Raw genomic sequence first — 14,360 nt, forward strand, 5'->3', positions numbered from 1 at the left:
TTTTGTTTCATTGTTCTCATTCACAATACATTTTTAGTAAAAACAAACCAAAACAAATTAAGATTGCATTGACATTTTTTATTGAAACAGCTGCGGGTTCACTTAGTTAAGTAAACATCAGTCCCAGGTCCAATTTCAAAAGATTTACTGCTTATATAAAGGTGTTAACCATTGTTGCATAAGTATGTTAAGCTGTCAGCAAAAAAAATAAATAATAAGATTTACAATATTCCAATACACAGTCAAAAGTTCACCATGAGTTGGCACCACTCTTTTTCAAGAGATCATCGGGAACATACTAATATGTTACTAATAATATTTATATACATATACTTGACATGAAAAGGTAAGGTTCTCAAAAACTGATTAAATACTGTTTGTTCGCAGTCATTAAGTTTAATCAATTCAACAAACAAAAGATGTTTATTGCCATATAAAGGAAGATGCTACTCTGGAGTTCAGTCAGTCAGCCAGTGTATTCATATCACATCCAAATTTATGTAAAAGTTAACATAGACCTGGCACAATTTAAAGTGCATCTGAAACGCCCCAAAAATGTAATCTGTTCAGGCTTTTCCTGTCTTTCTGGTTTTCTGGTAGACGCCTGAAATTTTAGTGCTTACTTACAATGTTATGGAGCTAGGTTAACATTTTGTTTAGCGTACACACTTGAGCATGGTGATTTATGGTTTGGAGCTGTTTTTTTCCACCAGACAAGGTCGAAGGAGTTTGGAACAGTTCGAAATAGCAGTGTTAGCACAAAACCTGCTCTGCTAAGCCGTGACAACTTTAGGGTTCAAAATGGTTTAGCAGGGGCTCCAACACTCTGTACTGGCTCAGCGGTTGCTCTCGGACCCCATACCGACTCAAAGGCAGTTCGAGAGCTCCATACCAACCCAGTGACTGATTATGGCTCTAATAGCTGTTCTTATTAAGATCAGGTGGCCCAAACCACTGCGCCAGTCACCTGTCCCTCTTCAGACTGGGAAGTCAGGAATACAGCGGAAGTATTATCCACACTTTAGCAGCCAACCCGCTTTAACCAAGCTTAAAACCCCTGCATGCTATTCAGCAGTGGATTTTTTAATAGCTGCCCATTTAATAGCAAACCTTCATTCACAAGTCAAAATTTTCTACAGCTCCAAAAAAAACGGAACTTGATCTATACTTAGATAAGATAAGATTGTAAGATAAGCCTTACAATCACTATGGCAATAGTGATGAATATGGCAGCCATGACATAATACTGCCCATCTACTTTATTATCATAACTTATCACATTTCATCCACATTCAAGTCCAATGGTCCGCTACTTTTATGACTTGTATGTTCTCATTTTTTCTTTTTATTGTATAGATTACTGTAAAGGCCTAACAGGGCTTCAACAAAAAGCATTTGGGTTATCAGCATGTGCTTGGTGTGGCATTATGCAACTTAAGCAAACAGGAGAGACATACCGCTGAGAGAGGACCAAAAAAATGCTCTCTGGATAAAGGAAATAACCAAATGACTGAACCCCCCCCCCTCCCGAAAAAAAATCTGTGAAGTCACCTTATTACATTATTGACATGGTTTTATTCAGCTTTGTAATGCATTTAAAACCAACAATCACGTGGAAAGTTATGACATAACAAAGCGCAGGAGTTATCATAGGACAGATGTCTGTGCACCTTTCACTCATTGAACTTGGACTATGTAACAGCAGCTACTTTCGTCTGCTCTGAGACAGCAATGTACTTGGCCTTATCTTCAAAGCCAAACACAACAATTGTCACTTAAGTCAGTGAGTTTATTTGTAATTAGAATAATTTAAGTGTCAATCCATTGGTTGGAATAGTTTTCCTTTCAAAAGTACAAACCACAATTACAATTAAATTGAGACGTAGCATAAAACAAATACAAACAGAATTTTTAAAAAATCAACAAAAGAAGCATTCATCTACAACAGAGTCATGTCGGCTCAACATCCATATTTCTATTGTAAAGCTTTGTACTATTCTGAGCTAATCTGTTTTATTTATGTTTTACACGACTTGCCAACTTCATTGGAATTGGAGTTTGTACTTACAATTTTATAAAAAAAATAAAATAATCAACAAAAGAAGCATCCATCCACAACAGTAGTGTTGGCTCAGCATCCATATTTCCATTGTAAAGGTTTGGACTATTTTGAGCTGTGTAAAAATGATCACTTTTTCCCAATTTGTAATGTTCGACAATTTGTATAAAAAGCGATTTTCTTCTAACACTCATACATCAGTTGACACAACCCAATTACGCGACCTACCGCCCCACACCCCGACAACTCCCACACCCGGCACCCCCTCCCCATCCCCAACCTAATTTGGCCATTTATCAGTGGTTTTGAATAGGCATTTGGAGGTCCAATCAGATTTGAGGGCTGGCCGGGATTTCAACACATGCCTCCATCTCATCTCTCTCCTCTGACTAAAGCTGAAGCAGCAGTGAAGTTGAGGGCACTTTTGTGTGTAACATACCAGAAACATCAGCCTCAGCCAAAAGCAGGTGAGCGATTCATACTGTGTAAATAATAAATGCATAATACAATATGTAAATACGTACTTGAGTAAATTTGAAAAATTCCTCATCATTTGAAAAATCTGAATTTTTACTTCACACGCACACACACACACAAAAGTTTAGATAGTTGTGGGCTTGGTGTATGAATGAGTAATAATTGTATATTTTAATGAGTAATAATTGTATATTTTAACAATGTGTTGTTGTGGGAAAAATTCTATTCTAGCGCTGTAAATTTATTAACCAACTGTCAAACTGAGTAAAAATACATATTGCAGTTTATTATAATTCTCCTTAAACTTGTACCAGGACTTGAAATATTTTGTCGTGACAAACACTCGCCAGCCAGACACCGGGTGTACTTGTGTCTGCGCAATGTTGTTGGTTTGATCACTTCCTTTCAATGAAGGGCCACGGATGCTTTGCGTTGAGCAACATCTGGTGCTGTTATATTCCCACACATCAGCTCACAGTTGTAACTAACTATGCGTCACCGTGTCAGACTGAGTCACGTTTGGGGGAAATGAACTTCAAAGAAGGTAACGTTTTGTTCCAACTACTCGACTTCACACGTCATTTCTCGGATCCGGCTTCCTTCCTCCAGCGCACGTCTAAAGCCGGCGTGAGCCGGTTTATTGCTTCTTAACTGGAGCAAACCTGTTTATTTCCTAGACCCGCCTTAAGTGGAATGGCCCCTTTGCAGAGTTACGTAAAGGCATCCGCCATATTCAATGTGGCAACTCTGCCCGTAAATTGCAAGTCAGTGGACTGAACAATGAACTTTATAAAGCGACAAAGTGTACAAAGTTAATGCCTCTCATTCACCAACTCAGATGCACACTGCCATATATGGGAAAGACACCAAAAAATATGTCTAACTTTCAATCTCAAAAAGTATACTCATATATTTCAGTATTCGTTGAATACTTTGGTCGCTGTAAATACAACATAAAACGTTCTTTTTGGTGTTGTTAATATGAATATTTATTCTGTGTCTCTAATACCCAGATCCTGAAATGTAGACTTCATTGAAAATGACAATTTTCTCAAAAATTTGCATAACCATTTGTACCAGCATACCTGAGTGTACATAAACATTCACCAGCACTAAATGACAGCGCGCGTCTTCTACAAATGCGAATTAGTGCACTCGTAAAGGCTAGTCGCGTGAATAAGCTTTTCTTTTGCCCTGTAGATTCTACTCTATATATGTATTTAACCATCTGCACATACATAGAATATTATTATTTCCGGAAAAGAAACCGAGGACTTAAAAAAAAAAACACTATACCATATTCAAAGGAAATATAGCAACTAATGAGACCAATACAGAATTGCAGGGGGTTTATAACCATATCACATATTGAGATAATGGGAAAAGCCGTAATCCTTCAAAATTGCACGTCGCATGAGTAAGGTCTTGCGTGCTTCTCTGAGCTGCACGCAACCGCTTTCTGAGCTCTGCGCGTTCATGACGGAGATGTTTGCGCGTCCGCGTTTGAATACCAGCTCGAGCCGGTAAAGAGCTGCCAAAACAGGCAGGAGTACATTCACTGCCTGCCAGACCGGCGACTAGAGGTGCGGACGAGAAGATGCTAAAGTCTCCGCATTTGTCATTTACGCCAAATCGTTGAATATCGGTTCATGTCTCACCTGGAGCGACAAGTAACCTCGTTCGGAATGAGATGTTTTATAGGCATGCTCGAGTGCGACTCCTCATCATTACTGAGTAGAGCCGCAAAGCAATGAGGAAGAATCTGTGTTAGTCCCACCAGCAGGCTCTGTTCAAGCGCTATTCTCCTCCGGTCACCTCACTTTCCGGTAAGTAATAAGTTATCTTCGCGACTGCAGTTGTTAGATGCTTCTGGTCTCAGCCGGCTGCTATCTCACCGCGGACCGCTTTGTTACTAGTGTTCGTGTGGATGTATTTTGTCTATTACATAGATACAACGTATAAGAGCAGAGAGCACGGTACACACCGGCGCCCGCGTCGAGGTTTATGATTTGTGGGTGCAAAATGAAGGTACATATCCGAATATCTGTCATTCAATAACAGCAGAGGACAGTAAGTGCCGAAGGCTGGTTCGAGTCATCCTGTATAGCCTGCATTCATGGTCAGAAACCCCTGGGATGCCGCACACTTGCATCACCATTCCCCCCTGCACTGCGGATGTCCTGACCACATGGCACACATTGCTTTAATGGCCGCATTGGCAAAACATAACTACATGAAATATCAAATAAATTTAAAAAATATATAAATACACGAAATTAAAAAAAAGACTAATGATCTTGTGGAAGCATATTCTGCGTACAAATCCTGCCACGACACCCACTATGTGGTATGCATCACAGTACATCCATGACCAAAAAATGGCTTGCTTTAGCAGACAGAGATAGATAGACAAGACAGATAGGGAAATTTACCACAACCTAGTAAACTATTTTTCCTGCCCATCTATCTTCTGCCTTCAATGTAGCTTTAAAGAGAAAGTCAAGTAAAAACATTTTCAATGTATTTTCTATGCGCCCCTGCTAGTCAAAACACAGTATTCTGATTAATATTCCATTTATGGAATATGAATTAAGCAATGAATAAATAAAGAAATAAATCCACCTCAGTATTCTGATTAATATTCCATTTATGGAATATGAATTAAGCAAAAAATAAATAAATCCATCTGTGTTTACCCATTTCTGTTGACTGAAAATGATCACACAGTGCCAAAGGCAGCCTGTGATACGGCTCAACTGTATTCTGGGTTTGGTCATGTGATTTTCGCAAGCTGAGTCTTTAGGCCGTGTGATGTCATTTTCAGTCGACAGCAAGCGGCAGTACAAAGCAAAATGGCCGCCCCATGAGATGGGTGGATTTTTCTGCTTGAGTCATATTCCACAAACTCAATATTAATCAGAATATTGGGTCTGGACTGGTGGGGGCACATAGAACATATTGTAAATGAATGTTTTTGCTTGACTTCCACTTTAAGATAGCTGCTTGGATTTTGGCCCCCTAGTGTTGGTCACAGTTGATGTAAAAATAAAACATCGTCATGGTAGTAGATTCCATTCACCACGTCGATGACATTCTTCAGATCTTGGCAGTGATGGGCAGATTAGTTTCCAGTTAACTCCCTGTTCCATTCACAACAGTTGGAAAATGAATGAACGGAAAAACTCTAAACACATCAATTACCGTACCAGATAAATGGGTATCATAATGTGATACTTTGAGGTTCCCAAAAAAGCAATGGATGGCTCAAATGAGCATAGGTCTTTTCCACAAGATTTTTAAGACGTACATTTTAAGTTTCCTGGGAACATCTTTTAATGGGTAAAATGTTATTGCGGTTTATCGATCAATTGTAAACTGATTTGTCCCCAACCCAAAAATAAACTTTAGCTTCTCTTCAAATGAGCAGTGTATCTTTTGTGAGCTAATTCAGGCAAGGAACAAAGAAGGAGAGGAACGGGTGAAGATTTGAAATGACTGTAACAGAGGTGTATTATTAGCCACATGGAGTTAAATTCCCTTAAGTCAAATTGATTTGACCAAACTTTAATGCATCACCAGCCTACACTTGATAAAATGTTGTATTTAGATATAGGTGCCTTGTAGAGTAATTTGTGCTAGCTACTGCCTCTCAGTCATGCTCTCAGTTTAGCTTCCCAAGGTAAACCTTCAGTCATTAACAATCAAAACGTTCCGTACTTTGGCACACAATAGTTAAAGTTGAACGCTACCCTGTTTTGGATACTATGATGCTATCTGGGGACATCTTTGTAGAATAGCTTAATGAAGCACTGCTGAGCACGGAAGACATTTGGCTTTAATGTGACATTTTCAGCCAGTTTTTCCACACACATTTCCACAATGTTGTCCTGTGTATTGCAAATATGCTTTAGTGCCCCATGATTGTCTTGTGGGGCAAGGAAACAAATTGCTCGATTTAATCAGTATTAATTAATACGTCAATATTCAAAGCTGATACCATCAATTGGTGTTGATCAGATGTTACATTGGTTAGCCAAGGCTCACTTTAGTCTTGTCCCATGATGGTCCAGAGAAAATAGCTAAGTTGTGTTTTTATTTGAAAAATTGTTTCTTTTCTCGTTGCAGTCATGGAGGGTTCGAATTCCCGTGGTTGCCTGGGGGCAAATGTGTACCCAGAGGTGCCTGAAGGTGGCTGGGGCTGGGCTGTAGCTTTCGCCTTCTTCATGGTGGAGATCTGCACCTACGGGACCCTCAAGAGCCTGGGGATCTTTCTCCAGGATTTGATGGAGGAGTTTCAGGAGAGTAACAGTCGGGTGTCATGGGTCATCTCCATCTGCGTCTTCATCTTCACTTTTACCGGTGAGTTATTTGTGGGTGGAATGCTTTGTTGCTCTCTTCTGGCATTTAAATGGAATTCATCAAAAATCCAAAGTCTGTTTAGGTCTATCATGATGAAACAGCAACTGGATGTTTATAAAATGTATCAAAATGTCTGTTTACAAATCATTAGTAACTTAGTACATAAATGCTGATTAGTTTCGTTGTTATAGTTATCGTCATTATCGTTGTAGTGACTCATACATTTGGTAGAATTTTGTCAAGTTGTCGTAGTGAACGCAACATATGCTAGTCAAAGTATTAAATGTAGAAATCTCCATAGCAGCGCCTCTGAGGATGCCGTCAGCCTCCGATCTTGTAGCAGTCAGTTGCTGTTGGAACGAAACAGCAACCTCCAATTCGGTCATCGTCATCTAATTCGCAAGCTTGGGAATTTTGTGACCGAAGGTTTCGGACGAGATAGGAAGGTGCTAAGCCGTGCGGTATTTTGTAGGTAACCAGCAAAACCTTGAAATCGCATCTCAACTGGACTGGGAGCCAATGCAAATTGGCTAATATCGGAGTAATATTATCGACCTTTCCCGTCCTTGTCAAGAGTCTTGCTGCGGCATTTTGGACTAAATGCAGACTTTTAATACTAAACATGGGAAGACCAGAGAGCAAAACGTTACAATAATCAAGGCGAGACGTAACAAACGCGTGGATTAAAATTTCTGCATCACTATTCGACAGAATTGGATGAATTTTAGCAATATTACGGCGATGGAAAAATGCAGTTCTAGTAATATTCTTAATGTGCATTTGAAAAGACAGAGTTCATGGTTAATTTGCATTTATTTTATTGTAAGCCTAATTTATAAAACCAAAACATTTGATGCATGTATAATAAATATGATCTTGTTTACTGTAATACGGATTAATTTATTGCTTGTGTTTGTTATTGCATGGGAAGAGGATCTTGAAAAGATGCGGTGCCGGAATGTTTATACACTGAAAAAAATTATGGTTGAATTTACTTAATTTTATTTTGTCAAGCGGCTGCACAAAATAAAGTCCTGTGACCAGAGACATTTTTAAGTAGACTATACATCTGCTTGGTAGATTATATTTCATGCAACCACTAGAACAAATCAAATTCAGTAAATTCAACAAACTTTTTTCAGCGTACTTTTCATAACTGCAATCAAAACGAAACAGAACAAGAGTTTTTTAAAGTGTGAGGATAAAAACATATTTCAAAAAGTAGGCTGAAAAAATAAACAATCCAGTAAAGTACAGATACTTCAGTAAAACAACGAATTATTTGTAGTTTGTTACTTGACAACCCTTGAAACAAAATCGTTCTTTTGATCTCAAGCACTATGAAGGTAATTGTCAATTCAGTCACCGTGCTGTTTCTTACCCGCAGCCCCCCTGTCCACCATGTTGAGCAACCGCTTTGGCCATCGCACCATCGTAATGATGGGGGGCTTCCTCGTCAGCTTGGGTACCATCACCTCCGCTTTCACCAAATCCATCAACGAGATGTACATCACCATTGGCGTGGTCTCAGGTAATTCATCTGAGCCTCTTTCCTTTGCAGCCATCCCTGCATCCAGCTGTGTCTTCTGTTTGTCCGTCCCGCCATGTGACATTTGCAGAATGAAGGCTGTACTGTTGCAGACATGTCTTGTCAAGTGGCTGCACAAAATAAACCTTGTTTATTTTGAACCAAAAGGGACTTTTAGCAGGGTCAACAGCCAAATGCGTTTCTTCCAGAACTGTCCTGTGAAGGTGTACTTAAGTGTCTATGAAAGGCGGACGCAACTTCTGCTGAAAATTATGACACGAAACATTTTCAGATGTAATACATGGACTGCATGAAAGTAATAGATTCAAAATTCCTTTGTAGATGATGAGATAATTGGTGAAATGAGATGTGGATGTGAACTTTTTTTTTTTTTTTTTTTGACAGAAAGCACTGCTAGCTCTCCCACCCTGACTGCCGTGTCTACCTTTTAACTGACCACAACTAACTCGACCATCCCTTTTCTCTTCTCTCCCCGTCTCTTTTTTTTTTTTTTGTCTTTACATGCCTTTATTTTTCAGCTGCTGTACTAAAGCTGAACCCTCACAAGCAACCCACCAGCTCCGACACAGGAGTGACCTGACCCCCTGACCTTTGACCCAACCCTCTAGCCATGCTGTGTTCCTACCATGCGGGCCAGAGGCTGTCATGTCCCCTTTTTCTTGTCTCCTGTTTGTTTACAGGCTTTGGCTACTGCCTTACCTTCCTCCCAACTGTCACAATTCTTGCCCAGTACTTCTCCAGGCGGCGAGCCCTCGTCACCGCTGCTGCTTCTTCCGGAGAATCTTTCGCCATCTTTGCATTTGCCCCAGGTGAGCATTCAGTGAATCATTGCTTTCAGATGCTAAGACAGAAACGATTTTGTCAATAATATTGACATTTGTATGTCTGTTCTTTCTGAAATAATTCTAATTGAGACTGCGACCATCATGGTGGCATACGCGACCTTGTTATCTGGTCGCGTTCGTGCAAGTACATATATTTTAATGCTTCCTTCCTGCACTGTATTGTGATTAAAATCCACCCTCTTTTATAGTATCATAAAGTTTCCACATTGTGCCTACGCCGACCAGATCCATTCATGCAACAATTTGGTGGTTAATGTCGGCATATGTGCACACATCCGCACTGTTTCGCGCATCCCCGGTGATGAACACGCTGCATGCAAGCACATTTACAGTAGAATCCAAATGGGGACACCTCGTGAAAGTGAAAATAAACAGAGATCCTGTGTTTTTGGTAACGTTGGACTGGAATAGCAACATATCTTCCCTTACAAGCACTCCTCAAAACCGCTGTGTTTTGCTGGTCCACGTGTGGTCGTGGCATTTATCTTATATACGTTGAGTCCACACGACTGAAGACCAAGGTTATTCTAGTTTACAAAAATGAATGAAATGACTAAGGCTAAAACAGGAATACAAAATAAAATATAAAACTAGCTATAATTCTAGCAAAATATCCTTTGTTTTTTGCCTTTGATAATTTCGTACATGAGCTTTTAGCGTTGATTTTACATGTATTTATTTCTGTATTACTTTAAAGCCGAACTGTCGTTCATTACACAATATGATTTGAAAAACAAAATAAAAACAAATTAACAGAAATAAAAACTATTATAACAATGTTAAAGATTGGTGAGAAAATCGCCTCAATCAACCTCCGCCCTCTACGTATAATTTATGACACTGACGTCCCCACAAAATGACTGTGAGATTGTCTCTGTCCACACTCTTGTGAATGAAAGACCGTCCAATATACTGTTTGGCCACATTGAGGTTGAACACGCATGCATAAGGTAGCGCGTGTTTCTGTATATAATGCTAATGCTAATGAAAAAATATCACAGAATCACTAATAGTAGGCTTGTGTTTAGAATTTGTTGTATGGTGAGAAATTTGGTAGCACCTGTGCTACCAGTGGAAAAGTTTGGAGTGAGGGTGTTTTCTTACGCATTATAATCTGCACGGTGCAATAGTTGATAGCATATCTGCCTCACAGCCAGCAGGAAACACTCCAGCTACTCTGAATCATGAATTTCTAGCATGCCATTGCTTTCATAGACAAAAGGATGGAGAGTGACCAGCTAGACAACACCCATCCCAAAACGAAAGAGAAAATGTCCATAGATGGGAAATTCAGGTCCAGAAAGTAAAAACCCTGCCACAGTTTGTCTTGAGCCGCAGGTGCTTCTAATCAACTTAGCTCATTTACCTGCCAGTTGAGTAGAAGCACCTGTGGCGAAAGCCAAACTGTGGCAGGGTTTTTACTTTCTGCACCTGGACTTTATTTCCCATCTTTGAAAATGTCCATTTTTGAATATGAATGCTTGACTCGATAGTCACGTACTAAACTCGAACTTGGATTGTGTCCTCACAGCCTTCATGAAGCTGAAGCAGCACATTGGGTGGCGGCACTGTCTCGTTGTCCTCGGGATTTTTCAGTCTTGTATTATCGGTTGTGGCCTTCTTCTTCGTCCAATCATCATCCAGCCAGAGCTTGAAAATGAGGACAATGAAGTGGTCAAGCAACTCCCCGTGGAACAACTGCAGGAGGTTTATGATCTAGAAAATGAACAAACCAGAACCTCCATCAGTTCGGGAGTTTCCCAGCGCTCCGAAGACTCAGGGGTCATTTCCCTTTCTGCCTCGAATGTGGATTTAGGGGTCGCAGGAGCGGAAATGAAGGTAGAGTGGGAGCTGCAGGACCGAGAAGGCCAGGAAGTGCCATTGTCCCCGCCTCCCTCCCCATCGAAGTTGTATTCTGAGCCAAAAGTGTCAGGCCCTCCCGTACCACCCCGATCCAAACTGCTGGACTTCTCCGTCCTGAAAGACGGTGCCTTCATTTGCTACTCGCTCTTCGGCCTCTTCGCCACTCTGGGCTTTTTCGCTCCTCAGCTCTACATCATTGAACTGAGTAAAAGCCACGGCGTGGAGCCCAACACGGCGTCCTATATGCTTTCCGTGATGGCGGTGGCTGAGATCTTTGGCCGTCTGTCCATCGGGGTGGTGCTGAACAAAGTCACTTGCAGAAAGACTCTGGTGTTGCTGTGGTGCGTCGTTTTTTTGTGCCTGGTGCTGGTGGCCTTCACCGTCGTATGGGACTTCTGGGGCCTGGTGGTCTGCTGTGCCATCTACGGCTACTTCCTGGGCACGGTGGGCTCCACGCACATCCCCATGCTGGCCGAGGAGGACGTGGTGGGCATTGACAAAATGGCGACATCTGTGGGAGTGTACGTCTTTATTCAGAGCTTCGCTGGACTCGCCGGGCCACCTCTAGGAGGTATAACCTTTGTTTTTTTTTGTCAGATCGCAATTGACCTTCATCGCTTGGCTGTATTTCCATCCTAAAATGTTCCTTTCCCTCCAGGTGCGTTGGTGGATATCACAGATGATTACGGTGCGGCTTTCTACTCCTGTGCTGTCGGGATGGGGCTCAGCGCCATCTGTCTCGCTCTGGTTGGTCCAGTCAAGTCTGGCCTGTGCCAGAAACAGAAAGGCGTACTTGTGGAGGAGGGGGAGAAAAGTTTGCAGGACAACGACCCGCCAGAATTTTTGGAGGTGGACTTGGCGGTGGAGGACAGCCCCATCAAGAAGCCTAAATCTGGAGACAACGCTTGTATAATATGAGCCCAGAAGAGCCTGGGCAGATTAAAAAAACAACAACAAATCCGACACGCAGCCGGAGGCCGCCACATTTCCATCACCTATCCACAGCTGCTGCTCGTTTCCAAACTCAGGTGTCGTTGACTCCGACAAGCTTGAAGCTCACAGACCAAAGACAACCATGCCGAGCACGTGGTTTAAAATCTTGGTGGACTCTTAACACATCTCCATGACTGCTCATATACAATTTTCACAAGCTTCTGTAGCTCCCACCAGAACAATTCCATTTTATTTATACAGCGCGAAATCACCGCCGAAGTTGTCTCAGGGGGCGGGTCAAAAGCCACACTCCTCACACATCAAGAGACCACCTCAACCCCGCACGAGCGAGCACGAAGCAAGACTTCAATTGTTAAGGCATGCAACCTGTCTGCATGTGTGATCAGCGAGACTCAGTTGTCGGCGCAGAAAAGACTGAAGAATAAAACCGCGCATCAGGTCTTGTACTATTTTAGCTACCTGAGTGCACATGATGCAATGAGAAGAAAAAAAAAGAAGGTCAGATGAAATGTCATCTATACACACAGCCTGACTGACTTCTCTGTGTTAAATGTGTTACACTTCTTCAATCACAGCAATATTGCATCACTTAATTGTTGACTGAATCAGGGAGCTCCTGCTCGTCTTTGAACTCGTTTTAGGTGATCCTGAAGGCAGCGTGTTCACTTCAAGATTTCGCACGAGCCTTACAAACGTCATCACCTTAGTTCTTGTTGTTTTTGCTAAAAGTCATTGATTTTTATCTTGTTGTTCTGACTATTTATTGCCATGAGAATGACCTTGTTACACAACAGCATGTGTGTTGGAAAAGCGATGATGAAGACAGTGGACCCCTGCAAATACTCGTAGTTCGGGACCAGCGGATCCACTTTTTTTTCCCGCAGTATTAAAAAAACAAACAAAAAAAAAAACATTGTTTGGGCAACTCCGTTTTTTGTAGAATTGGGATATTTTTAATGCGTTTCAAAGGCTGTCAATTAGACTCCGATTTTCACTATTCATGGACTGACCCGGTCTCTATCCCCCACAAATAGCGGGGGTCCACTGCAATGTAGATCGAAATGCTCTGGTACATGCGGAACGAGGTGGGCACGCATGTTGTCTTATGCAAAAGTGTGAAGGAAGTGTCTGCCAGGATAAAGACGATGCCCCTCCTTTCTCATGGCAGTCTCATATGAAGTTCACACCCTCACTTGAAGTTTAGTCCACAAACCCTTCTTTAGTCGCTGTTTACCTTTTATTTATACTGTTTCAAGTGATCATTTGTTCATTTTTAGCGCCAGTCCTTTTTAAACACTTGACAGCCAGCTGCCTGTTATGTATTGATTTCATTGTATTTTAGTTTTTTTTTTTTTTTTAAATAAAAACAAGGCAAAAGTTGAGAATTTCATGGATGGTGGGTTTTTTTCTGTTTTTATTTTTTGATCCAGGGCTGCCTAAACGCAGGGACAAAAGGGGGCAAGGCCCCTTAAACAGCTTGCACACTCAAATCCGTACAAGCTTCCTCAACTTTCTTTTTAATTCTAATGAATTACATCATATTCTGTGTTTTTATTAAATTTATCAAAGCAACGACCAATCATGACTCAGATTCAGAAAAGAGGTCAGCCGTGTTTGGTTGTTGCGAGCAGTTGTGATGTCATTTTCAGTCGACAGAAGACAAAATGGCTGCCCCCAGAGATGGCTAAAACCGAATGAATTGACACTTATTCCACAAATGCAATATTTATCAGGATGCCCTGTTTCAACTAGTGGGCTTGCATAGAACATATTGTTGAAAAAAAAGTTTGTGTTCACTTCTGCTTTAGGTACATACATTATTACTATTTTTTCCTGATTAAAGTACACATTAAAGAAATTGTTTTAGGGGGGAAGGCTGGAAAGGATTAACGGCACTTAAATTGATTTCAATGGTAAAAAATGATTTGAGATACAAGAGTTTTGAGTGGCGATCTTAAGGCACAACTGTATTCAACATCAAAGTAATTTGATCTTAATCCATTTTAGCTCCACTGATTCAAAACTGAGTTCAAGATGTGGACTCGTAACAAACAACAAGCGACAAGAGGACGACGTTGTAAAGTCATGACACGGTATCACATATACAGTAGCCTTTTTGTTTGCTGGTCTACATGGATTCCTAATTTAGGGCAGCGGTTGATTTCTCAATAAATCCTACATTTATAATTATTAGACTAAATGGAATAGTGATTAAAATCAATTATTTTTGGAACAGCATTGGACGATGTTGCAT

The 14,360-nt window shown here is 41.0% G+C and overlaps 1 protein-coding gene across 2 annotated transcripts; it reads left to right on the forward strand.

Annotated features, from left to right (window-relative positions):
* The first annotated feature begins 2,404 nt into the window (after positions 1 to 2,404).
* slc16a6b (solute carrier family 16 member 6b) lies at positions 2,405 to 13,491 on the forward strand. Of its 2 annotated transcripts, none has more exons than XM_086055883.1 (6): positions 2,405 to 2,526; positions 6,662 to 6,895; positions 8,283 to 8,426; positions 9,125 to 9,253; positions 10,821 to 11,723; positions 11,811 to 13,491. In XM_086055883.1, the coding sequence occupies exons 1-6, from the start codon at positions 2,421 to 2,423 to the stop codon at positions 12,068 to 12,070; spliced, it is 1,776 nt and encodes a 591-aa protein (XP_085912009.1). In that variant the 5' UTR covers positions 2,405 to 2,420; the 3' UTR covers positions 12,071 to 13,491. The 2 variants fall into 2 exon arrangements, with proteins under 2 accessions (XP_085912009.1, XP_085912010.1); XM_086055884.1 differs by lacking the exon at positions 2,405 to 2,526 and adding an exon at positions 3,904 to 4,362.
* The last annotated feature ends 869 nt before the right edge of the window (positions 13,492 to 14,360 follow it).

The sequence above is a fragment of the Filicampus tigris genome, chromosome 16 (genome assembly GCF_054856515.1).
Source record: "Filicampus tigris isolate MCC_2025a chromosome 16, RoL_Ftig_1.0, whole genome shotgun sequence".
Classification (NCBI taxonomy): Eukaryota; Metazoa; Chordata; class Actinopteri; order Syngnathiformes; family Syngnathidae; genus Filicampus; species Filicampus tigris.